General features: G+C 51.6%; 7 protein-coding genes across 7 annotated transcripts; 5 read left to right on the forward strand and 2 right to left on the reverse strand.

Moving 5' to 3' along the window:
• Nucleotides 1-4,403: 4,403 nt before the first annotated feature.
• ags2 (alpha-1,3-glucan synthase Ags2) lies at nucleotides 4,404-11,951 on the forward strand (the record flags this gene model as incomplete). Its single annotated transcript, XM_025650773.1, has 6 exons — nucleotides 4,404-4,757; nucleotides 4,836-5,011; nucleotides 5,072-11,032; nucleotides 11,083-11,288; nucleotides 11,337-11,847; nucleotides 11,903-11,951. The coding sequence occupies 6 exons, from the start codon at nucleotides 4,404-4,406 to the stop codon at nucleotides 11,949-11,951; spliced, it is 7,257 nt and encodes a 2,418-aa protein (XP_025508352.1).
• A 1,045-nt stretch (nucleotides 11,952-12,996) lies between these two features.
• Nucleotides 12,997-15,827, reverse strand: luA (3-isopropylmalate dehydratase LEU1). The gene is made up of 2 exons (XM_025649662.1): nucleotides 15,491-15,827; nucleotides 12,997-15,426 (listed from the first exon to the last, which is right to left on the reverse strand). The coding sequence occupies exons 1-2, from the start codon at nucleotides 15,695-15,697 to the stop codon at nucleotides 13,288-13,290; spliced, it is 2,346 nt and encodes a 781-aa protein (XP_025508353.1). The 5' UTR covers nucleotides 15,698-15,827; the 3' UTR covers nucleotides 12,997-13,287.
• A 679-nt stretch (nucleotides 15,828-16,506) lies between these two features.
• BO66DRAFT_417253 (UDP-N-acetylglucosamine--dolichyl-phosphate N-acetylglucosaminephosphotransferase) lies at nucleotides 16,507-18,246 on the reverse strand. The gene is made up of 3 exons (XM_025649663.1): nucleotides 17,898-18,246; nucleotides 17,625-17,805; nucleotides 16,507-17,567 (listed from the first exon to the last, which is right to left on the reverse strand). Exons 1-3 carry the CDS (start codon nucleotides 18,140-18,142, stop codon nucleotides 16,590-16,592), a joined length of 1,404 nt encoding a protein of 467 aa, XP_025508354.1. The 5' UTR covers nucleotides 18,143-18,246; the 3' UTR covers nucleotides 16,507-16,589.
• A 212-nt stretch (nucleotides 18,247-18,458) lies between these two features.
• On the forward strand, nucleotides 18,459-20,169 carry BO66DRAFT_425525 (putative nuclear pore protein (SEH1)). The gene is made up of 3 exons (XM_025650234.1): nucleotides 18,459-18,850; nucleotides 18,910-19,747; nucleotides 19,806-20,169. Exons 1-3 carry the CDS (start codon nucleotides 18,668-18,670, stop codon nucleotides 19,910-19,912), a joined length of 1,128 nt encoding a protein of 375 aa, XP_025508355.1. The 5' UTR covers nucleotides 18,459-18,667; the 3' UTR covers nucleotides 19,913-20,169.
• A 462-nt stretch (nucleotides 20,170-20,631) lies between these two features.
• BO66DRAFT_453655 (putative proline permease) lies at nucleotides 20,632-22,609 on the forward strand (the record flags this gene model as incomplete). The annotated part of the gene is made up of 1 exon (XM_025652001.1): nucleotides 20,632-22,609. One exon carries the CDS (start codon nucleotides 20,632-20,634, stop codon nucleotides 22,189-22,191), a length of 1,560 nt encoding a protein of 519 aa, XP_025508356.1. The 3' UTR covers nucleotides 22,192-22,609.
• Nucleotides 22,610-23,585: 976 nt separating this feature from the next.
• Nucleotides 23,586-24,291, forward strand: BO66DRAFT_109532 (uncharacterized protein). The gene has a single exon (XM_025641815.1). It carries the CDS (start codon nucleotides 23,813-23,815, stop codon nucleotides 24,206-24,208), a length of 396 nt encoding a protein of 131 aa, XP_025508357.1. The 5' UTR covers nucleotides 23,586-23,812; the 3' UTR covers nucleotides 24,209-24,291.
• A 1-nt stretch (nucleotide 24,292) lies between these two features.
• Nucleotides 24,293-25,076, forward strand: BO66DRAFT_109480 (uncharacterized protein). Its single transcript, XM_025641813.1, has one exon. It carries the CDS (start codon nucleotides 24,376-24,378, stop codon nucleotides 24,829-24,831), a length of 456 nt encoding a protein of 151 aa, XP_025508358.1. The 5' UTR covers nucleotides 24,293-24,375; the 3' UTR covers nucleotides 24,832-25,076.
• Nucleotides 25,077-25,124: the final 48 nt, after the last annotated feature.

Here is a 25,124-nt window from a genome sequence, read left to right on the forward strand (position 1 = left end):
GCTTGAGGGGCACAGAACTGCTGTCTCTGGCAAAGATTCACTTCCGCACAAGATGAACTAAGTATGGGACAATATTTGTTAATGCTTAGTATCATGAAGAATAGTGTGCGCGACCTGCTACCGTTCGGCTGAGTATGGGGATGGACAGCACGAGTTCCTCTACTGTGCAGTAGTAAGACTGCAATGAGTGGGTAGTCCAATCCTTCCTACCTAATGGAGGGAAGAAAAGCTCCCATAGGCCTCTTGATCCAACTGAGAGACATAGCTGGGTTCATTAAGATATTCCGAGCTCCGTGGCTATTTTGATTTTGAACGTTGAGTCAATTCGGACTCGACGAACAATACCGGTATGAGCTGTATCGCCGTGAGGCCCGTGCTGTTGATTAAACACGATGACGCAAATTTCTAGATATTCGACAAGAGAAAAAGAAAAGAAAGGAAGAGAGAATCGCACTTCTAGTGTAAGGCCAGAGATTAGTCTACTGATGACTGACATAAACATGAAGTGGGTAGGCTGCATACATTGCTGATCACGGTTCATATCAATAGTGGGTGGTTCTGAGTCCCGACAAGCGGTCTGGAAGGCGCTTTCCTCCGGCTACATGAGATGATTGTGCTAAGCATCCAATAAGAGCCTGATAGACGACTTGAGCCGCGATGATCGGTGCGAGGCCTTTAGGGCTAACGGTCGCCGAGGCTTTGAGCCTCGTATCCCCACCCGCTTTTATACAGAAGGACTGGTCGGATTTGCCAGACTTGTCGTGCAAAAAAGTTCACAACCCCGACACCTGCTGACTGTGAATCCACAGAACTTGGATTGCCCTCACAGTGAACCAATCTACGATTTTCTAGGTACCGGAAGTTAGTACAGAACTGAGGTCCCCATTAGGGTAGTCGGTTGAGTTCTGGTCTAGAAGTGACATGTCATTATGATTTGACAGTTGTCCCAAGTCCCAACGCCACAAATTAGGCAGGCAGCCAACGACTTCGAAGCAAGGGGTCAAGGGAAAGGGAAGACAGTAAATTCGAAGATGAGCCGATGTCAAAAATCTCCGACCCTCACTTGTACCGAGCGATTGCAATTGCTATGGTACCGTTTGGGAAACACTTGGGATACATCATCCGCATCCCCGCCCTTAAACCCGGAACTCAATACACACAGCTTGGCCAGACTATAAGAAGTTGATAACACGCCATTCAGGCTCGCGATTGAACCTTGGAAACTTTTTGGCCCCCGCTCCCAATTGAGTTTTCCTTGCTCCTGGGTCGCACGAAAATTCGTATCAATCCTGGAACCAGACCTTCATCGATGGGCTGACATTGTACTGTGTATGTATGTGTATCCTTTTTTGTTGCCGCACAATCCTGGTCCAATCGACAAGTTAAGAGTTCCCAAGATCGCAAAGTAGACTTAACGCCTACGGAGCATGATGAGGGGCTTTTCAATTCGTCATAAAATCTCCTCACTGACAAGGATCGGAGCCTCGGTACCGAGTACTACCAGATAACTAAGGGGGCAGCCAATCCTTGCCCGGTTCCTGAGACTCCCGCCGCTGAGTCTCCTTGCAGGGTTTGAACCTATATTCTGACTACCACCCTACGTAGAAGATATCTAGTCGTTTGATTAGCTCATATTCGAGGAGCATGGGAACGAGGCATTGCCTCCAAGTACTCACATTTCTTGTTTTGCTCTTCTCAAGTCAGCAAGCAAGGGACAATGAAATTGTTCGTTGTAGCATGAATGATCGATATTTATACGATATATATCGCTGTGCACGGCGTATTCATGATTTGAACCGCCCCGTCTCATATTTCCCCCCCTCTTTGGTGACGATACCGCGTGAGAAATGGGGGGTTTTCTGCTCTCAGGTCATTGCATTTCTCTCCGTGAATTCCATGATCAACTGTTTCCAACATTCGGCTCGTAGCAGTCGCCTGCAGTGGCTGATGGTCGAGCTTCTTGACACGGGCCCACTACTTCGAATTTTGATCTGTAGACATCGACCAAAACACCAATAGCTTTTTAGGACATACCTGCTTGACACTGTAACTGATGCTCGAGCTGAGGCTTTGCATACCAGCAATGGCCCCAGGTGTGTCACCAATACAAGTTGCGTCTCTTCTCCCTCGGTCATCCCGGGATGTCCGTTGAGCAACGGTTACAGCATTATGAGCTACCACGTCTACACGGTGGCTGTCTGGCGATTGTGCAGTACCCAGAGATCTAGCTTACCGAAGACGGAAGACGATGTTATCCGCTCGAAATAGCCGGCGAAATGATAGAAGATATTTTAGGAAGTCAAATCCTTGATTAACGAAGCCCCCCATCGCGTAAGATTGTGAGATGATGTTCGGAGGCTTCGTACAGTCGCGATTGGCCAGCCGATTAGAAATCTCATCTTGTCGTAATGATGGAGTGGTGCGTGAATACGTCGCTGTTGCTGATAGGTTTGCGCCGCGTGGGCAGCATATATTGAAGTTTAATTATAGAAGAGACATGAAGTTGATATTTCCCTCTCAGCTTGACAGAAGCGTGCATGTATCTATTTGTGTTTACCAGTTCTGTCGCGGCCTTTTCCTTCTGGCCCTCCTCTGTCTTGGTTTTCGAACTGCCTTGTGGAACGTTATCCGACTTGACTTGTAGCCTGTCTGACTGAATTCGGAAAGGGCGAACACGAAAGCAAAGCTAAGGGTCGATGGGTTGTTTCTTTTGTTGTTGTTGTCTTTGTCTACAACAAGTCTCTTTGAACACGCGTACTGTGAATCGGCAGCAGGCATCGAACGCTCGATCGGTATGTACAGGAGACACTGCCATCAAGGTGGGATGTACCGTAGATCCCTATCCTTGCTCTGAACGAACGGGGTGAGCTTATCGTACCGACAACCCGGCAAAGTTGCTGATAGACGACGCACTGGGGCGAGTTCCGGTGGCATGTCCTATCAAAGGCACTATCAAATCGTGCGTTATATCTTGCATGAGATTGTCCTCGAAGGATACACACCGAAGCATGATCGGCATGTACGATGGGGGTCTGAGGGTAAGTGAAAACGAGGTCCATGTTCAACATGTTCAAGGAGCTGGGACTAGTTTGGATAAAGCATCTGATATATCAGAGGACATGCCTGGTTTTCTGGATTCCATTTCAGGTGTGTCTGACAGAGGTTGAGTTGAACCTTGAAGATGATCGCCCTGCCTAGATGGCGCTAGTGGTCTTTGCGCTTCCGCTCCACTGCACTGACTCTTGGACTCGGTCCCAAAGAGGCAAGGTACGGGCTCAGTAACGGCCCGCGTGATTACCAGTACCGGTTTTACGTATACATACCCCAGCTACAGTACGTAGCCAGTGTACATAGTTGTATAGCGGCATAGCGACATAGCTACATAGCTACATCGCTCCATAGTACTACATATTTGCCTATTAGGTGCCTAGTACTGTACATTACTACCCACTTATCGTATACTCTGGAGTACCTACTCACTGCACACTTTAGCCACCGGCTACCAAAGTTACTGGTACACAGTACTCCGTGGCAACCTCACTAACATTCAGACCGAACACAGAGCTCGGACGAAACTGCTTCGTCCTCGCTTCGTGTCTCCGATCATATCCTCCACTAGCACTACTACTCACCCCCCAGCTTCCCATCAAAGCTAATGGCTTCCTGCACTCAATCGTTTTCAGCGGCGAATAATGTGACTCCAGTCATCATAGCCATTCTGGTGGCTGGTCTGGAAAAATGGGCCCAAACTCCCATAGCACAATCCAGATCGCCGCAATGCCTCCCTCCAAATGTCCGCCATTCTATCTGGCTGGCTGGCTGGCTGACTGGCTGACTGCTTGCTTGCTTACTTGCTTGGAAGCAGCCGCAGCAGCCAGGTGCTTGAGTCTGCTGGGTAAAGATCTTCGTTTCTTTTTCCTCGATCAGACGATATTGGTTTCTCGCTCTCTAGCTGTATATCATTGTTAATCATGCTTCCTCTCACAGATCCACTTGGGACATCTATTCTTCCTGCAAGAAATCGGACATATACTCGGGCATATTGCTCTCTTCGCCATTTTCTTTCTTTTCTTTTTTCAGTTCCACATAAATGTTTATTCTATTCTTGCGTTGCCGCCACAGCAGCTGCATCTAGTGTGGGTTTCTCTGCCACTCCTCCCTGTTTATCTCTCAATTCTCATTCGCTATCGTCATCCTTGGATAGATTTCCAATAACATAAAGAGGGACGAAGACAAGCTACGATACTTTTGAGCAGACTTTTTCCCCTTGCCACGAGACCCCTCGACCCGAGCAGTTGTCTTGATATTCTCCTTCTCTCAAGACTTTCTCATTGTTCCGAACATATGTCGAGTATATAGAACAGACGGAAAAAGGAAACGGTTGATTCAAATAGCCGTCGACGATGAAGTGGGGGTTCTCCGGCTGTGTGGCAGCATTGCTCGCAGCCACAGTCTCAGGCTGGCCCTATGAAGAATCCTTGGTTGACTACAACTTGAACGTGAACAACGACACCACCAATCCAGCCGAGTATACAGCTCCGTCGTGGCCGGGCCACAAGTATACACCTTCTCCGAAGAACTGGCGGTTCCCCTTCTACACACTCTTCATTGACCGGTGGGTCAATGGTGACCCCACGAACGATAATATCAACGGCACCCTCTTCGAACATGACTTGGATTCAACTCAAATGCGCCATGGTGGTGATGCGGTTGGACTGGTGGACACGCTGGACTATCTACAAGGCTTGGGAATCAAGGTTCGATACCTTCTTCTACAGATTGACAATCCGTCTTTCTTGCTTCGAGGCACGGGACGTACTAATATTGTAACACAGGGCATCTATCTCGCCGGTACTATATTGATGAATCAGCCTTGGGGATCGGACGGCTATTCTGCTCTCGATACTACACTCCTCGATCAACATTATGGTACCATTCAAACCTGGAGAAATGCCATCGATGAGATTCACAAGCGCGGGATGTATGTCCTCTTCGACAACACTATCGCAACGTAAGTGAGGGACTTTCTCGCACAGCCTCATCAAGCATGGACGGACTGACGAGACTCTAGCTTGGGTGATTTGATCGGTTTCGAGAATTACTTGAACGTGACGACTCCATTCTCAGTCAAGGAACACAAGACTATCTGGAAATCCGAACGCCAGTATGTGGACTTCCTCCCCGGAAACGACTATAACGATACTTGCGACTACCCTCGCTTCTGGAACGAAACCGGTTACCCCGTCGATCAAAGCGTTCGTGATGAGCTCGTTGGATGTTATAACAGTGATTTCGATCAATACGGTGACAGGGAGGCTTTTGGTGTCTACCCTGATTGGCAGCGTGAGCTGGCGAAGTTCGCGTCCGTTCAAGATCGTCTCCGTGAATGGCATCCCAGTGTTAGAGAGCGGATCAAGGTTCACTCCTGTAACATCATTAAGGCTCTGGATATTGACGGCTTCCGTTACGACAAGGCGACTCAGTCTACTGTGGATGCTCTCGGAGATATATCGAGCCATTACCGAGAGTGTGCTCGCAGTGTTGGAAAGAACAATTTCTTTCTACCTGGTGAGATCACTGGTGGTAACAATTTTGGCTCAATCTATCTGGGCCGAGGAAGACAACCGAACCAGTATCCAAAATCTGCTATGGATGCGATGGCCATGACGAACAAGTCCAGTCAGCAGTATTTCCTGCGTGAGAATGACCTCCAGGCTCTTGACGGTGCCGCTTTCCATTATTCAGTTTACCGCACCCTCACACGCTTCTTGGGTATGAGCGGTAATCTCGCGGCCGGTTACGACACTCCTCTCGACTGGGTCGACTCATGGAACATTATGGTTCAGAGCAACGATTTGATCAATGCTGAAACCGGCAAATTCGACCCGAGGCACATGTATGGCACAACAAATCAAGATGTGTTTCGGTGGCCCGCAATCCAGTACGGTGTGGAGCGGAACCTTTTAGGTCTCTTCATTACAACTCTGCAAATGCCAGGAATCCCGCTGCTGCTTTGGGGAGAAGAGCAAGCCTTCTACATCTTGGATGCCACGGCAGATAACTACGTTTATGGACGGCAAGCCATGTCACCTGCTACAGCCTGGAGAACTCACGGCTGTTGGGCTCTTGATGCGACCCAGTATTATGACTGGCCCATCGAACAGGGCCGACAGGGCTGCCACGACCCAAAGGTGGCGTATGATCACCGTGATCCTTCCCACCCTGTTCACAACATTATCAAGCATATGTATCAACTGCGACAAGAGTTCCCTATCTTGAACGACGGCTACTCTCTGCAGACCCTCTCAAAGCAGACACGGGATATCGTTTACCCAGGATCGAATGGCACAGCTACCGAAACGGGAATGTGGTCCATTTTAAGAGACAGAGTATCTAGTCTGCAGAATCTAGGCGATGAGGGTGGTAACATGCCGGTTTGGCTTGTCTACCAGAATGACAACAAGACTGTGGAGTACAAGTTCGATTGCGGAAGCAATGCCAGCGCCCTAATCTCGCCATTCACAACGAAGACAACCGTCAAGAACCTCTTCTACCCATTCGACGAACACACCTTGAAGTCTGGACCCAAAGCACTTCACCTGAACGGCTCGAAGGAACTTAATGGATGCCTGGACAGCATCACCTTGAAACCATTCGAATTCAGGGCTTATGTCCCAAAGGCACAGTTTGTCGATCCCCGCCCCATGATTACCAAGTTCAATCCCGGGCACGATGCTCCCTTGCTCTCCACAGTAGCCGCAGGTGAATCCGAGGATATCAATGTGAGCATTGAGTTCTCTACAGCAATGGACTGTGACGCTGTAACGAAGGCTATTTCATTCACCTCGCAGACCGAGTCTGGCAAAACACCATCCATCGACAAAGGTAGCGTTGATTGCAAGACTATGACCGCAAATGACACCCAATATGTTGCTCAGCTGCCCAGCGCTTGGTCTTGGTCAGCGAAACTGACTGGGGTTTACAACGGTGTTCATCGTTTGACTGTGAAGAATGCTACCGGTTCTGGTAGCAAATCCACTCAGTCCACAGATCACTTTCTTTTCCGCGTTGGTCAGAGTGACAATCCCATCGTTTTTACCTCTGCCAATTACACAACGGGTCTAGTGCACGGAAATGAGAACGGATCCCTCTACGTCCAACACAGGGCGGCGGGTGCTAACAAATGGCGTTATTCAACGAATTGGGGCAGTTCCTTCTCCGCTTGGATGAACTACACTGGAGGCAACACTACCATTGACGAATTGCCTTGGTCCGGAACGGACAAACAGAAGTGGCAAGGAAAGCATGTGCGAGTCGAGTACTGGAGTCAGTTAACTGGCAGCAGTGACTACGTTCAGGAGGGTGACTATGACTGGAATGGTCCTGCGCGACGCTTCCCGCACCTTTTCTTCAACGGACCATACAATCAGTACGGATACGATGCAGGGCTGAATAACGTTGCCAAGCAGGACAGTGATGGTTTCTGGAACTTCCGAGTCATCGCTGAGTATCCAGCACAGGGTCAATTCAACGTCTGGGGCATGAACCCGGATGGTAAACCTGACGAAAGCTTCGTGTTCGGTGACGTTGATGGCGATGGAGTCTTGGATCGCATGCCTCCGTCCTCTCTCAGCAAACTGTCTGTCAACATCACAGATATTCCTCCGTCGCCTTACTTGGTCTGGAATGTTAAGGTTGATGATGGCACTATGAAGATCAATCTGGTGCCCACTGGATCAAGAATCGCTCAGATGATCATCTACATCATTTTGTGGGTGGTCCCGCTTTTGACCGCGATTGCTGTGGTTTATGCCTTCATGAAGTCCTTCTACCAAGTCAAGTTCAATCAGGTCGGAGTGATGGAGAAGAAGTCATTCCTTGGCATGATCCTCGGCAATAAGCGAGATGGCCAGTCGTCGAATCCTCTGATTCGCTTTGCGAACAAGTCAGGATTTCTGCAAAGTACATCTGCGTTTGGTGCCGCTGCCTCGCGTACACGAACCACGCTGATTGCGACCATGGAGTACGATATCGAGGACTGGGGCATCAAGATCAAGATTGGTGGTCTTGGTGTCATGGCCCAGCTGATGGGAAAGCACCTTGGACAGCAAAACTTGATCTGGGTCGTGCCATGTGTTGGTGGTGTCGAATACCCGGTCGATCAGCCAGCGGATCCGATGTTCGTGACGGTGCTTGGTAACTCGTACGAAGTCAAGGTTCAATACCATGTGATCAAGAACATTACATATGTTCTTCTTGACGCACCGGTATTCCGCCAACAATCGAAGGCGGAACCTTACCCTGCCCGTATGGACGACCTGGACAGCGCAATTTACTATTCTGCTTGGAACCAGTGCATAGCTGAAGCCATCAAACGTTTCCGGATTGATCTATACCACATCAATGACTATCACGGCTCAATTGCTCCACTCTATCTTCTTCCACAAACAGTCCCGGTCTGCCTTTCGCTTCACAACGCTGAGTTCCAGGGACTTTGGCCTATGCGTACTCAGAAAGAGAGAGACGAAGTCTGCTCAGTTTTCAACCTCGACATTAATACAGCACGCCGTTACGTTCAATTCGGCGAGGTCTTCAATATGCTTCATGCGGGCGCAAGCTATCTTCGTGTTCACCAGCAGGGCTTTGGTGCTGTTGGTGTCTCCCGTAAATACGGCAAGCGGTCATATGCTCGCTATCCAATCTTCTGGGGCTTGAAGAAGGTGGGAAATCTACCAAATCCTGATCCTTCTGACACGGGTGAATGGAACAAAGAGCTCCCCAAGGACAGTGAAATCGAAGTTGATCCTCTCTACGAGGCAAGCAGAGGCGAATTGAAACGGCAAGCACAGGAATGGGCAGGTCTAGACCAGAATCCTAACGCAGATCTTTTGGTCTTTGTTGGGCGATGGTCTATGCAAAAGGGAGTAGATCTTATCGCTGACGTGATGCCTGCTGTCTTGGAAGCACGTCCGAATGTTCAACTGATCTGTGTTGGGCCAGTTATTGATCTCTATGGTAAATTCGCTGCGTTGAAGCTCGATCAGATGATGAAGGTTTACCCTGGGAGAGTATTCTCCAAGCCTGAGTTTACAGCACTTCCACCGTATATCTTCTCTGGAGCTGAGTTCGCGTTGATCCCGTCTCGTGATGAACCTTTTGGACTTGTTGCGGTGGAATTCGGCCGCAAAGGAGCCCTTGGTATTGGAGCTCGTGTGGGAGGTCTTGGCCAGATGCCTGGTTGGTGGTATAATATTGAATCGACAACAACGTCTCATCTGCTGCACCAATTCAAGCTTGCAATCGCGAGTGCATTGAACTCGAAACCCCAAGTTCGGGCTAAGATGCGCGCGCGGTCTGCGAAGCAACGGTTCCCTGTCGCACAGTGGGTGGAGGATTTGGAAATTCTCCAGTCGACTGCGATGCGCATTCATAGCAAGGGCCTGACCAAGTCAAATAGCCAGCCACTGACGCCTTCTGGATACAACACCCCGAGTGGTCTGATGACGCCTACCATTGCCTCTTCCGGACACATTACTCCCAGTGGAGTACAAACCCCTCCTCTTACGCACTCGCGCGAGGGAAGTTATTCGAATATCAACCGTTTGAGCGCGTACGGACCACAGCAGCGAAACACAATTGTGTACAGTCGCGACCCGAGCCCAGGCGCCAACGAAAAGCCCAAATCAGGATTAAGCAGAACGCTGTCGCTTGGTGTACGGTCCGGACCCGGTCACCTCGTTCGTCGTGGTCGCCGTCGTTTGAGGAGAAGCATGGGCCATGAAGACCCTGCCAACAATTCGAACACCGAGGAGAGTAGTGATGACGACTTCATCCCCAGCTACTATGGCGAGGAGGAGTACACACTCACTCCTGAACAAGCAGAGGAAGGACGCAGAACCGATGCAACCCCTCAATTGGACATGCCTCGACAAACGCCGCCTAGGGATTTTTTCAGTCGCAGACAGTCCAGTCAAAGCTCGCTTCCACCCAGGCCCATGTTGACTACAACCAGCCCCGGAAGTCCAGAACCCGAAGAAGCTCTTGTGTCGCCCGTGAGACAGTATGCCAACGAGCCCGGTAACCGACTCAGCAGTGCCTCTGTTCTTTCCGTTGATACCATCATTGGAGAGAAGAAAGATTACAAGCTGCAGAAGGTCGATCCGTTTTTCACCGACAGCACTGGTGAGTACTACAAGGCGTTTGAGAAAAGGCTGGAGAATCTGAATGGCTCAAACTCTGAATCTCAGCTCTGCATTGAGGAGTACCTTATGAAGAGTGAGAAGAAGTGGTTTGATAAGTTCAGAGATGCCAGACTTGGCCGCAATCAATCGCCCGCCTCTTCCGTCTTCCACGCGAAAATGGACAACAATTCACCTATGAGTTCGGTCAGGGCCGATGAGATGGGTTCGCAGGAAAGCAGAAGCCCTGAGCGCAGAGAGAAGGATGAATTTCTCCTAGGGAATGATTACGTTCCTCCATCTGGTCTTCGAAAATGGATGCAAATCCGGATTGGTGACTGGCCTCTGTATTCCTTCTTCCTTGGTCTCGGCCAGATTATCGCTGCCAACTCTTATCAGATCACACTGCTCACGGGCGAGGTGGGAGAAACAGCAGAGAAACTTTATGGTATCGCGACAGTTTACCTCGTCGCTTCCATTGTCTGGTGGTTCTTCTTCCGATCATTCAAGTCGGTCTTTGTTCTATCGCTTCCTTGGCTTTTGTACGGTCTCTCATTCGTCATCATCGGAGTGGCACATTTTGAGCAGGATGGATTTGCTCGCGGTTGGATTCAGAACGTGGGCGCAGGTGTTTACGCTGCGGCCTCGGCCAGCGGTTCGTTGTTCTTTGCGCTGAATTTTGGTGATGAGAACGGCGCACCGGTCAAGGAATGGGTGTTCCGGGCATGTATAATTCAAGGATGCCAGCAAGCCTATATCATTGGTCTGTGGTATTGGGGTACAGCCATTTCTCAGGCCGTTGAGAGTGGTGCTACAAATGTCCAGGGTGATATCACGAACACCTGGAAGATGACGTATGTTTCCTCAATGCGCACTTCGAAGTCGATTACTGACAGATTTTCAGAGCTATTTGTCTTCCTATCGCTGCCTTTCTTTGGGCCATTGGTCTGCTGCTTTTCTTCGGTCTTCCGAGCTACTACCACCAGACCCCGGGTAAAGTGCCCTCATTCTACCAATCTGTATTCCGGCGCAAGATTATTCTCTGGAACTTCGTGGTCGTCATCGTCTCAAACTTCTTCCTCAGTGCACCGTATGGACGCAATTGGAGCTGTAAGTACTTTTGGATGGAACGGTCGTATAGACGCTAATCTTTTGCAGTCCTCTGGAGTTCTGCCCACGCCAAGCCCTGGGAGGTGGGAGTGCTCTGCGTGGTCTTCTTCGGATTCGTTTGGGCCGCCTGGCTCTTCCTATTCGGTTATCTCTCGAAAACGCATAGCTGGATCCTTCCAGTCTTTGCATGCGGCCTGGGTGCACCGCGCTGGGCACAGATATGGTGGGGTGTCTCCGGTATTGGGTTATTCCTACCCTGGGCCGGTAGCTACACAAGCGGTGCTCTCGTGTCGAGAGCTGTTTGGCTGTGGCTCGGAGTGTTGGATTCCATCCAAGGCTTAGGATTCGGTATGATATTGTTGCAAACCATGACCAGGATGCACATCTGCTTCACGCTTCTTGCGTCTCAGGTGTTGGGATCGATCGCCACAATCTGCGCAAGAGCATTTGGGCCAAATAAGATCGGCCCGGGCCCAATATCGCCAGATATCACAGCCGGGGTCAGCTCAATTGCTAATGCCTGGTTCTGGATTGCACTTTTCTTCCAGCTGCTCATCTGGTACGTCTATTTGTCTCTGATGGAGTGATAAAAATCACGGCTAACAGAATGTCAGTGCTGGGTACCTCATGTTCTTCCGTAAAGAACAGCTCACAAAGCCCTAAGCTCTGGTGGTAATATACCGAGGCCATCAAGCTCAAGTGACTATCTCTCGACAAAAAGCAAGGACATGAGCGAACAACAAGAAAGCATAACGTATAGAGAAATCCCTAGACCCGCACATCCGTCTCCACGCTTACCCTGGCCCTCCCCGCACCCTCTTCGCCTTGTACATTATCGTTTCTCCTTCTTCTCCCTCAACAGTTCCTTTCGACTTGGCACGTTTGAACATTCCTTCGATAGTTGACTGGTGTCGAGTCGAGCCACCTCACATCCTGTTTCCTCACTACCCAGTCGACGTATATATATCCCCCATACGTGATTCCCCACACTCTTTCTACGATGTCAATGCTTGTTTTGAATGCAGATGTTTATAATGGTTATGACCCCTCCGGTTCGAATGTCGTTACGCTCATTGATACCTAGCCATGAACATGAGGATGCATCTTTTGGAAATCCTGTTTTTACTCTGCTTGTCTGTTTTGCATGTTATTCTTCCCCAATGTCTTTGTTTTCTGCTGCTATCTGGAAGGACCCTCCAGTCGATTCGATAATTTGCTTGGTAATTCGCTTGAGCTCTTTGCTTTTTTTTCTTCTCTTTTTTGGGTCACTTGCAAATCTGAATGGATGTTTCTCTATCGGGTTACTGTTTTGCGAATCTTAAAACCTAATATGCTTAATATGGAATATGTTGATCGTTGTTTCGTTTCCATGTTTTCTTTTAGGTATTTAGCTACCAGACGATAAGTCAGTTCTGTAGCTGGAGGATGTGGCTCCAATTAGGAACTACTTCGAGAGAGTAGCCTGGTTGAATGAATATTAAAAACTGGGATCAGTTGAAATGGATATACACAAATGAAGGATTTTTGGAGTGACTGCGTCGCTTTGCTTATTAGCTGTGCGCTTTCTCATTGGCCTTCGGCGGTCGTGAGGTTGGCAAGGCGTTCATCCTGCACGCCGATGTCAAGAGCTTAGGAGGTACGGACGGACGTCAGGGATAGCGTCGTTGGTGAGATCTACACTTTACATAAATGGAGAAAAGAAGGGATTGAAGTAGTCTCAATGAGATGTGAAATTAATTATTTCCTGTCTATTTCCTTTCCCTCCCAGTGTCCTTTTTGTACCAGACCGGGCATTCAACAACATAAGCCCAAGAAGCACACCAAGTGATATATAGCTGTTTTTTTGTTTGCGAGGCAACAACAGAAAAAAAAAGACCCGAAAGGAGAAGAGGGAAAAGAGAAAAAAGAGAGAAGCTGCATTATGGTATTGTCGTAACAAGAAACGTGTATCCGAAAGTTCGAAAGAGAAGAAAAGATGATGGGGGCGACGGAACGCAGCCTACCACTCCAGAGGCTCCCCCTTGACGTCGCCACGATTCGTCTTGGGGACGGGGGCGGCCTGGATCATGGTGGCACCGCCGCCGGCGCGCTTGCCGCGCTTGAGGTAGCCGCTGCCGTCGAGCCAGGGGGTCTCGAGGGAGCGGTGGGCCTCGAAGGCCTTGATCTTGTCCTCCATCTGCAGGGTGAGGCCGATGTCGTCGAGGCCGTTGATCAGGCAGTGGCGGCGGAAGGCGTCGACGTCGAAGGCGGCCAGGACGGTGCCCTGGGCGTCCTTGACCTGCTGGTTGACGAGGTCGACCTCGACCTCGCGGCCGGCGGAGGCCTCGGCGGCGATCTTGGCGAGCGCGGCCTCATCGGAGATGACGACGGGGAGCATGCCGTTCTTGAAGGTGTTGTTGAAGAAGATGTCGGCGAAGGAGGGGGCGATGACGCACTTGATGCCGAAGTCGAGGAGGGCCCAGGGGGCGTGCTCGCGGGAGCTGCCGCAGCCGAAATTGGGGCCCGTCACCACCAGGATCTTGGCGCTACGGTAGGGTTCCTGGTTCAGCACGAACGAGGGGATCTCCGCCCCGTCCTTGTAGCGGAGCTCGTAGAAGAGCGCGCTGCCCAGCCCCGTGCGCTTGATGGTCTTGAGGAACTGCTTGGGGATGATCGCGTCCGTGTCCACGTTGGACCGGTCCATCGGCGCCGCGATGCCCTTGAGCGTCGTGAACTTGGGGAGGCCGGCGCTGCCTGAGGAGCCGCTGCTTCCGGCAATGGTGTTGGTGTGCGGCTCGTTGTCCGCGGGCTGGTCGTTGATGCGCTCCGCTTCGCTCTCACTGCTGGGGTCCTCGTGGTGTTGCTGGGGCTCCTCATCGACGTTGACGGCCGTGTGGGCCTTGCTCAGCACGGGGCTGGACACCAGGTGCTCGCGCACGTCGGCCAGCTTACCCACGATGGCGGCGGCGGCGGCCATGGCGGGCGACATCAGGTGGGTGCGGCCTCCGGCGCCCTGGCGGCCCTCGAAGTTGCGGTTGGAGGTGCTGGCGCAGCGCTCCTGCGGGGAGAGAATGTCCGGGTTCATCCCCAGGCACATGGAGCACCCGGCCTCACGCCACTCGAAGCCCGCATCCACGAAGATCTTGTCCAGCCCCTCCGACTCGGCCTGCTGCTTGACCAAACCGGAGCCGGGGACGACCATGGCGCGCTTGATGTTGGTGGCGATCTTCTTGCCGCGGACGACCTTGGCGGCGGCGCGGAGATCCTCGATGCGGGCGTTGGTGCAGGAGCCGATGAAGACCTTGTCGACGTCGATGTCCTTCATGGGGGTGCCCGAGGTCAGACCCATGTACTCGAGGGCGCGCTTGCAGGCCAGCTTGCGGGCATCGTCCTGGAAGTCGTCGGGGCTGGGCACCACGCCGGTGATGGGGATGACGTCCTGCGGGGAGGTACCCCACGAGATGGTGGGGATGATGTCCTTGCCGTCGATGACGATGGTTTTGTCGTAGTGGGCACCCTCGTCGGAGGCCAGGCTCTTCCAGAAGCTGACGGCCTTCTTCCACTCGGCACTGTCGTACTTCGGGGCGAGGGGGCGGCCCTTGAGGTACTCGAAAGTGACCTCGTCGGGGGCGATCATGCCAGCACGAGCACCGCCCTCAATGGACATGTTGCACATGGACATCCGGGCCTCCATGCTCAGGCCGCGGATGACGGAACCGCAGAACTCGATGACCGCACCGGTACCGCCGGCCGTGCCGATGATGCCGATGATGTGGAGGACGACGTCCTTGCTGGTAACGCCCGCGGGGAGCTCGCCGTCGACCTGGATGCGCATGTTCTTGCTCCGGCGGGTGATGAGGGTCTGTGTGGCGAGGACGTGTTCGACCTCGCTGGTGCCGATACCGAAGGCCAGCGCACCGAAGGCGCCGTGGGTGGAGGTGTGACTGTCACCGCAGACGACGGTGGTGCCGGGCAGAGTGAACCCCTGCTCGGGCCCGATGATATGCACGATACCTTGACGCTTGTCACCCATCCCGAAGTAGGTGAGGCCGAATTTCTTCACATTTTCCTCGAGGGTGGTCACTTGCAGCCGGGAGTCGTTCTCTTGGATGAACTCTTCGACGTTCTTGAAGTTTTTTCGGGAGGAAGTAGGGATGTTCTGCAGAAGAGAATCCCAGTCAGCTTTTACCATGCATCACCGGGTGTCAAAGGAGTCAACGTACGTGGTCAACGGTCACCAGAGTGCAGTCCGGCCGGCGGACTTGACGACCGGTGTTCTCGAGACCCTCGAAGGCCTGTGGGGATGTCACTTCGTGAACAAGGTGTCTGTCGATGTAGATCAGGAGGGTGCCATCTTCCTGCTCGTTGACAATGTGGTGGTCCAGGACCTTGTCATACAAGGTCCTGGGTTTTTTGTCGACGCCGGGCATGAGGGGCGAGGATTGAGGGAGATATTCAAGGAAAAAGGGGGGGGGAAGGGATGATTGTGCAGCTGGATGAGGAGGGCGAGAGTAGAGATGGCTTGCACAAGGCACGCGAGACAAATGTGAAGGATGATTTATTGATGAGCAGAGGAACAAGAAGAGACAAGAGATGGTTTTAACAGCAGCGCCCGCCGCGATGTCGCACCGCCGCCTGTCGAGGGGCAACGCCGGTCTCGGTGGTCAGCACCCAATGGCCCTTTGCCGATTGGACGGGACCGAATTTTCTGGGGGGTAGTGGAGTCCGATGTCGGGGGCGGGGGCGGTTAGCGACGGTAGTATGACTAACCGACCGAGTCTGATTCGAAATTCCCACTGCAGCAATGAATGACTCCGTCATGTAGGAATGACTCTTAGGCGAAACATTATGCCCGACATGCAGCATTGCTCTAAAATATCTCATTACAGTTGCAAAGAATAGGTGTGGTTTTATACCTAGTACATTACTGTGTAGTATGGAGTTGACTCCCTGGGAGTGTCATCATATCCGGTGACGATGGATTACACCATGAACGGCGCTACTCGACCAAAAGAGGGCAAGGCTGGTGAAGGTTCTGGTTAGATCCCGTCGGGCGTCCGGCCAGCTGGGAATTCTGGGCCGATCCAGTTTCGAGTTTGGAATTGGAGCTCTTTTGCGCCGTCACTGTGGGTCGGGCGGTCAGTTGGTGTATCGGCGTATCGTATCTGATCTGCAGAAATCTCATTACTACCTACTATGCTACCTACTCATAGACTACTTGTACGTACATTCTTTGCTTCTTTGGATAGTGGACCCAAGGGCTATGAATAAGTCTATGCTCGAAACCGGTACCTATCTATACGAGTCGAAGCTCAGCGGCATCTATACATAATTGAACGCCCGGTTGTCCTCGCGGAAAACAAGCAGAGCTAAACGGTGTCGCACGAAAAGCCCTAAAAGCCCGCACACAGTCTGCAGACCAACCATGCTCAATGCGAGCCGATCTTCCCTCATCGGACCCATCCAAACGAGCCAGAGGTTGAGAATAGTGAGATTCGTGGACTGCACGATTTGACCGTTCTCGTTTCTGGTGACGCGAACCAGGCGCAGCTTGTGGAGGAGTTCCAATGCGGCGGCGATCAGTGGCGCAGGCGGTACCGCCCATTCCGTCACGGATGCATCCAACAGCCCGGTCACGGAATTGAATTTTGGTAGGCGATGGCGTGGACATGGGATCAGATGGAATAGCTGGGGGGTGGAATATACGAAGTTAAAGATCTGCGGGATGAACAGGAGGAGCAGTGTTTTGCTGAAGTGGCCAAGAATGCCGACAACAGCAAAGACCATTCCTGCAAAATAGCAGTACGTATCCCCGACAAAGACCTTGGAGGGGTACCAGTTGTGGCATAGAAGGGCCAAAGATACTCCGACAAATGGCAGGAGAAAGTACAGCGAGAACAGATGCGAGTCAGTCGCAGGATGCGGGTAGGGCGTCACCGGCGCAAGGTACAGTGCGTCATTCGCAATCAGCAAGACTGCTATCACGAGCGACTGGACAACCTCCACTCCGTTGACCCCCGCCAACATGTTGATCGAGTTGGGACAAAATATGGCCACAGCAGCCATGTACACGTAATACAGCCATCCGAGATCAATGAACGGTCCCAGATAGGGCTGCAGAGGAACGGGCACAACCACTTGCGTGACCCCGAAATCCACGAAGTATACGATAAGCATTGGGATCGCACCAAAGGCGGGGATGAGAACTTTATGCCGCCATCGAATGTCGAGCAAGTCATCGCCAATCCCGAGAATAACAATGCATTGAAGAGAGAGCAACCCGGAGAGGTAGGAGGCAAGCTATTGATTCTGTTATTAGCATACAGAAGGCGTCCTTTGCTATTGAGAGTGGCAAACCTTTCCATGAGGGAACCGATGTAGCATGCGACCATGCTCAACGTGTTGGGTTTCAATAACAACATCGCGATTACCTCCCCCCGAGGTCGCTGCCACGATATCTTTGTAGAATGCGAAGGGGATGAAGAAGATGAGCGCAAGGAGATATACAATGGAGCAAACAGCTCCCATGGTCTCTGGTCTGAGCCGTGAACACATTAATCACCATGATTCTGATCAAAAACACGTTCGCGACCATTGTACAGTGATCAGCGAAAAGATAGAAGCACATACATTTCGGGCCTATTCGGTTTGGCCATATCCTTCCCCTTCAGCCCTGCTTTGAGGAAAGTAGGCCCGAGCCAACGGATCATACTAAATGTCACTGCAAATGCAATGCCACTGAAGGCAATTGACGCGATCAGGGGTGCCCCTTCGCCTTGAAATGTATTGGACAGGATGCCGACGCATACTGCCACCAAGAGGAAGAGGCGCCAGGCCTCATGGTGGGAGAGAGAGCTCGAATTGACTGAAGTCATCGCGCGCGAGACAGTATCAGCATACCGGCTTCACAGCCCCAGGAATCAAGATTGACGAGTCTCCAGCATGTGTTAAGAAAAAAAAAAAGACTACGAAGAATGACAAGGTGGCATTAGGGAATGGTGGAGAAAGGCGTACGACGCATCTCGTTTTGCCGACGTAACTCCACCGCCTGGTGACCTGAAGAAGGCGGTCTGAGCGGCTCAGGCACATGCGCATCAGATAACAAATGTGTTAGGTAATCAATGAATGGATGACTGAGTGACAAACCAGCTGCGATCCCAACAATCCCAGTGCTTCACATGCATGTCCTATCTGGTACAATTGGAGAAGGGGAGCTATCGGAGACGCATGGATAGGCCAAAGAAAGCATCAGCAGAACTCCCCCCAACCCTGAATTACTACCCCTCCAGCTCCCAGCTGACTGTCGACGTGTCTCATCCTGTGTCAAGGGCGGTGGCTGTGAGGCTGGTTGTTTCGCCCATCTAATTGGGGGTGAAATCCCGGGTTCGCATACCACATCCATGTCGGGTTTCGCGGATTTCGATGCCGGTCATCGTGACCTGGTGTCAGTGACCAAATTCAACTTCTATGGCAATCGCATCCTAACGGCTTCGACCGACCACCGCATGAAGGTTTGGGACCAGAAAGACGGGGAATGGCGATTAGTAGATACATGGCGCGCCCATGACGCGGAAATCCGCGATGTAAGCTGTCTTAACACCGACCGCAGAAACTTGCTTTGTGTTGACGATAGGCTGTTTAGGCGACTTGGAATGGACCTTTCACTGGCCAGCACATTGGCAGCGTGGGGGAAGATATGAAATGCAAGATATGGCAAGAAGATGTTACGCAGCCTCTCAACTCGGGCCGGCGTTTCAGATCCATCTTTCGCATGACAGCGCCGCAGCGCCACCCGTTCGTCTCCATTGACTTTCGCAACATCGATCTTGAATCGTGGCTCGCGGTAATCACGCGCGACGGCTATCTAATGGTCATGGAGCCTGTCAGCCCGGATACCCTTGCCGATTGGCAGCCCTTGGATCAATTCCGTGTCTGTAGTGCGCCGCAGAGAGGGGAGGAAACAAGCTTCAAGGTCCAGTTTCACCACGACCCTACGGACATCACCCATTCAGTCTCGCCGTCTTGGGACAGGAAAAGCCTTTCTCTAGTGGTGGCAGCTATGGACAGTGTTAAAGTGTACCGCACCGATGCCAATCGACGCTTTTACCATGCGATCGAGCTAAGCGGCCATGGTGGTCTGGTCCGAGACATTTCCTGGGCCAATGGATCGGTTCGCGGATACGATCTGATTGCGAGCGGGTGCAAAGACGGGTTTATTCGTGTATTTGAAGTCTACACCTTCCCGTCCGAAACCAGGACCAAGAAACAAAATGGCAGCCATTCTCGATCTGCCTCGCATTCGCTATCAGTGCGCACGCAAGCCCAGTCGGGAATTGGATCAGCTCTGGCAAATCATGCCCCTGCCTCGCTATCCGACCGTGCGGCAACAGATGATTCCAATTTCAAACATTCGTACAAGGAAGTCGCCTGTATTGATAGCAAACACCTTGATGTGTGGCAAGTGGGCTTTTCCTACGCCGGTAAGTACTACAATCCCTCCCTCACGGTTACTATGACTGGAAGTCTAACATCTGATAGGTGATTGCCTCATCTCCTCGGGTGATGATGGTGCTGTGCGCTTCTGGAAGAAGTCTCTTTCAGGGCAATGGCTCGAATATGCCGAAACTGATATGGCTTCTCAGTGATTCACTTCCCTGGCTGGAATTTGTCGATTAGATTTATCAGGTTGCAGGCGCTAAGTATACCCATATCAGCGTCGCGAGGACATGATCTTGTTTCCAGCACTCTCGATTATCCATGTTTTACCATTAGGTCTTTGTCTTCCTGGTCAAATTCCCTATTCATGCTCAAGAGGCGTTTGGTGTGGATCGCACCTTGGTAGGGGCCATAGATCGTTGCTTAATATCTGCTTAATATCTGCTTAATATCTCGCACTCCTGCTATATTCCTTTACTAGGTAGTAAAAATGATACCCATGCATCGCTACCTAGTACGTTCCTTTCCGGGTGCAGTCTTGGTGGTCGGTCTTCCTTGACACTTGCCCAGCTGGATCTGGGCCTCGACTACCTCCCACGCACTTTCCTTCTATCATCCGATCGAGGTTCGCGAAAGGTAATAGCAACTTACGTACAGCCTGTAGCCCACATTGCACCGGACCTCACATGTACCTGCCTTCTATCTCCAAGGTCCGGACTCAGTCTTTCCGTGTTGGTGGTGTATGTTGGCGTCGCTGAACGAGGAAGGTGCCAAACGCCCTTCTTCTCTCGACTCAAAACCACCTCCCGCCTCCTCGAATTCTTTTCTTCTTCACCTCTTCAGCATTCTTCTTCTATACATACACATACCTCCCTTCCAGTCTTTACCAGTATATACACACACATCATTATTGATCCCACCATACACAATGATTCTCTCAACTCTTGGAACCGGTCTCTTCATCGGTGCCGGTCAGGCCTTGGCCGTCGGTGGTCCAGCAGCACTCGTTGGCTCATATGTCTTCCTTTCCATTCTGATGTATTGCCTGACGACCGCCGTCGCTGAAGTGGCAGCCCATCAGCCTCGTCCCTTTGGCACCCTGATTACCCATGGGTATCAGTACAGCTCAGGTCATCTCGGATTCTCCCTGGCTTACTTACGATGGTATACTCTGGCAATGATGGTACCTTTCGAAGTTACCACCGCGATGGTCAGTCTCGGTCAGTGGGATCCGGCACCCTCCGTTGCTATACGGATCACAGCAGTCACCCTTGCGATCTTCCTCTTCAACATGCTTCCAGAACGGGAATTTATGCGAAGCGAGATCATATTCACTGGCTTGAAGCTCTTCACCACTGTCGGATTCATGATTGTCTCCATCTACATGGCCATTCGAGATATTCCTGGCACATCAATCCGAGGATTTCATTATTGGCATGAGCCTGGCCCGTTTAGCGAGTACCTGGTTCCCGGAAACGGGGGTCGCGCTCTGGGCTTCCTCCAGTGTCTTCTCTACACGGTGATTGCCTTCTCCTTCGTTCCGGAGTTGATCGTGCAGAAGGTCGAGCGTCGTGAGGTGGAGAACCCTTCAAGCATCCTGCGGTCGACACGGCTTTCAAGCCTTCTGCTCTTCACGCTCTACACTGTCAGCGCCTTCATGATGACCTTCATGAGTCCCTTCGACGAGCCTCTGTTGACGAACGATGGCCTCGGGGCCGGAGCTTCACCCTTCGTCGTTGGTATCGATCAGACTGGCATTCGCGCGCTATCTATACTTGCTCGGGCGATGATTTGCATCTCTTCTGTTGCTTCTGGACGCTCTTTTCTCCATCATTCATCTCGCACACTCTGTGCCTTGGCGGAGACTGGTCATGCCCCCACCCTGTTCACGGCCCGCAACCGACTGAGCGTGCCGTATGTGGCCGTTGTTGCTTCCGCCTTGTTCTCGGTATTTGGGTATCTGTCGGTGTCGGTGTCCAGCTCCTCTGTGCACAACTCATTGCTGTACTTCATCACTACGTCTGGCTCCATCTCATGGCTCGGTGCCTGTCTCGTCTACATCCGATTCCGCCGACAGACAGCCGACGAAGGCTTTCTGCAGGTGTACCAGTCCAGCATCCAACCTTATGGGGTGTACCTGGGTATCGCGGGTTGCGCCGTGCTACCTATTGCCAACAGCCTCCTCATGGCCTTCCCCTCGCCACCCGCGGACGAAGCCCCTGCTCTGTCGGGACTGAAGATCCGCAACGCGGTCCCCGTATACACCAGCATTGCCATGTTCTGGATGCTTTACTTGAGCCATCGATTCCGGACTTCCTTGACGCAGGGATTCACCTCTTTTCGCACACTTCCCGACGAGCAGACGCAGAACAAAGCCCGCGCCGGTTCTGCTCGATCATCTGGACAGCGCGTGTGGTGGGAGATGGCACGGTCAAGAAAGGATGCTCCTCCTCACCAGGCTGAGGCCGAATCTACAATGGGTCCATGAGAGTATCAATGACGCTGATCAAAGGACATTATTGCAGTGGTGAACTTGGCATTCCGCCTCATACCTTGTATTATCGTTATCCTACTGTGTGTGGCATTGGGATTCATTGTTTCATTTTGTATTCTTAGAAAGGCAACGGGCTTGTCATATACCTATACCTACCTGTGGTTGTTTGTGTACTACTTGTATTCTTGAATCGAAGTTTCCAACTTGATCTACCATTTGTCTTCCACATCCAGAGACGCCGATGATAAATCATCATCTTTAGAGGGAAGTCCGTAGCTGCTTGTTGGGAGGCAACAAAGCCGGTAGGGTAAGCTCGGGGGAGCGGTGGTTTCGCCACGCGCGGGCTGGACAGACTCACCCGTCAGCCCCTACAGGTAATGTATTTTACCCGCTACGGTTGGTAAATTATTGTCAACACTGCACCGCTCAGTCACCATGGTCACTGCAACGCTAGAAATTGTTCTTACCGGTGATGCTACGGATGCTGAGTGCTCTCCGGACTTACTTTTAAGGTCAGTTGGCTCTGCTCTATCGCATTATTCTGCAAGTCATGAGGTCCTCCCTCCCCTCTTTGCAGTCAGCTTGTGAGTCTGCTAACATGACTGCTATCTCAAACCATCAGAGAGTGGCTTCACCTCCATTGCAAATGCCTCAACAATAACATTCAAAGGCTAGAGAGGTATTATAGGATCTAATTGGGCTGTGTAAAGCAATCTTCATCATCTTTCCGACACACTCCCTCTCACTCTCGCTCTCTTTTTCTCTCATCTATGCTTAGCTGGTAACGCTTGATACCAGCCCAGGTGCAAACCAACCCACCGCACCGGGTATGGGTAATCTATCAGTCATGAGAGGATATTTTTTTTCCACACCTGCGATTTTCCCTGCTCACAGACCATTCCATTTATTATTGCACTTCCCTTCCCTTTTCCTCTCCCCTTTTCTTTTTGCAACCGCCACCCTGAGTCCTATGACTGACCACACAGCCTTGCTGCTGGGACTTTCCGCCCATTCAAATATTGAATGGGACCCTGGCTCTTGTCAAGTACTCATGCTCTCTCCCACTACGATCACCACACTACTCACTTACTTTAACACCTCTACGCCTACCAACCCCAGCCCTGTCAATAGATGGGAATTTATCTGCCCTGTTCATCATTGACTGTCAGGATAGCACATAGGAGTGCTTTTTGATCTCTGCTTCTGTTCACTGACCTTGCCCTTACGAGGAGGACCTTCCCTGCCATGGTTCATGGTCGGGTCTCCCGACCAAGCATGCAGCCGCTCGTCCCCTTTGCCGCCTTGAGTACCAACTTTACCACCACCACCACCTGCCGCACTGAGGACCAACCACTTGATTGATCCTGTCTTGCTCATGACTTGCCTTTGCTCTACTGCTAACCATCCATTAAGACTAACACATTCTTCTTATTGACCAACCTAAAGCTTCATCATTCCTGGGTTGACACCCCGGTCAAGGTCTACAGTTTACAGGGACAATTTTAGTCCCATCACGAACCATGATGGGCAACGCATGCATGAGTTGTCCCAGGGCGGTCGTTGGCCTGAATTACGACGGGCAGGTTGACCGACATTACTGTTGATAGCAGCTAAAATGATCCACATTCAGGTGCATTCGGGCTTCCTCGTCCCTTTCCTTCTCTCTCTCCTCTTTTCTTTTTCATCTTCACTCGCAATATGTTCCCTTTCAGCCCAGATCCCTTTTGTTTATGTGCTTCATTTCGTGGGAGAGATGGCCGGACGAGCTCGCTGGCTAATCCCCCTCATTCCCATCTCTTTCATCAGAACTCTCTCCCCACATCTCAGATATGGATCATACACATTTCCCGTGTTCCTTCTTCCTCCTCTCCTCTTCCCGGGCAGATCTACTGAGTTCAATGCTCCGGCACCATTCCTCTTTCTGCCTGCCTCTCACATGATTTTCCTCCTTTCCCCCCGCGCTGTGTCAGAGACGGGGCTCGCCCGCCCGCGGCACCCGTCTCTTCCCTGATTGAGACTAGTGGGACTCTTTCCTACCGGGAACGGCAAAGCGGGATTTCTCCACCTTGGTCGCTTCCAGGCAACCATGAATCTTGGCCTGAGAACTCAGGCCGGGAGCAGAAAGGCCGAGAGTCAGCCTGGAGAGAGACTCGAACTCGAGAGCTTCTTGGTCTGCCCATGGCTCGACGTGGGTTCGTTTCCGGCCGCGCCCTCCTAAGCAACCTTGAACCTGTGCTTCCCTCCAAGGCTCCAAGGGTGGGTGGGTTTTGGCTACAACTCCCCTTCTCTATCCCTCCCCCCCTCCCTCCCTGTCCCTCGTTCCAGCTTGCAATTCGTTCGTTGCTCGGACTGTCCGTCGTCGGATCTGTCCCTTACCCAAGTTATGCTCACCACTCATCACTAACAAATCAATTCTTCCCTTCCCCCCTCTTTCTGTCTGCCATCATTATCGACCCTCCCCCTCAACAAAAAAGGACACTAAGAAAGGACAAGTCTAGGAGGTCCAAATCGCGGATCAAAATTAAAGCAAAAGCAAGAAGAGCGAAAAAAAGGGCACTGTTCGAGGGCACCTACTCCAGCAACCACCCCCCCCCAAAGTCACCATTGACACACTTTCCCACCCCCAGTCCTTGAAGCGGGTGGGAGAAAAAATTCCACGCCATTCCTTTTTCTCTCCGGGTCTTGGACGCGCCGCTTGGATGGCCCATCCGTGGCTTTAGCCTCTCTCTCTCTCACTTACTCTCGCTCTCTCTCTGTGTCTCTCTCGTTCTCTCGCTCGCTGCTCTTGCACTCCCTCCCTCTGATCCACTCTCACTCACTCTCTTCCCTCTTCACTCTCGATCTCCCTTCCTCTTACCTACTCCCTTTCACTCATCCACCGTCTCATTCCTTCTGAACTCCGCTTTTGACCTTTCTCTCATCTTAAT

Source organism: Aspergillus aculeatinus (genome assembly GCF_003184765.1).
Source record: "Aspergillus aculeatinus CBS 121060 unplaced genomic scaffold BO66scaffold_3, whole genome shotgun sequence".
Classification (NCBI taxonomy): Eukaryota; Fungi; Ascomycota; class Eurotiomycetes; order Eurotiales; family Aspergillaceae; genus Aspergillus; species Aspergillus aculeatinus.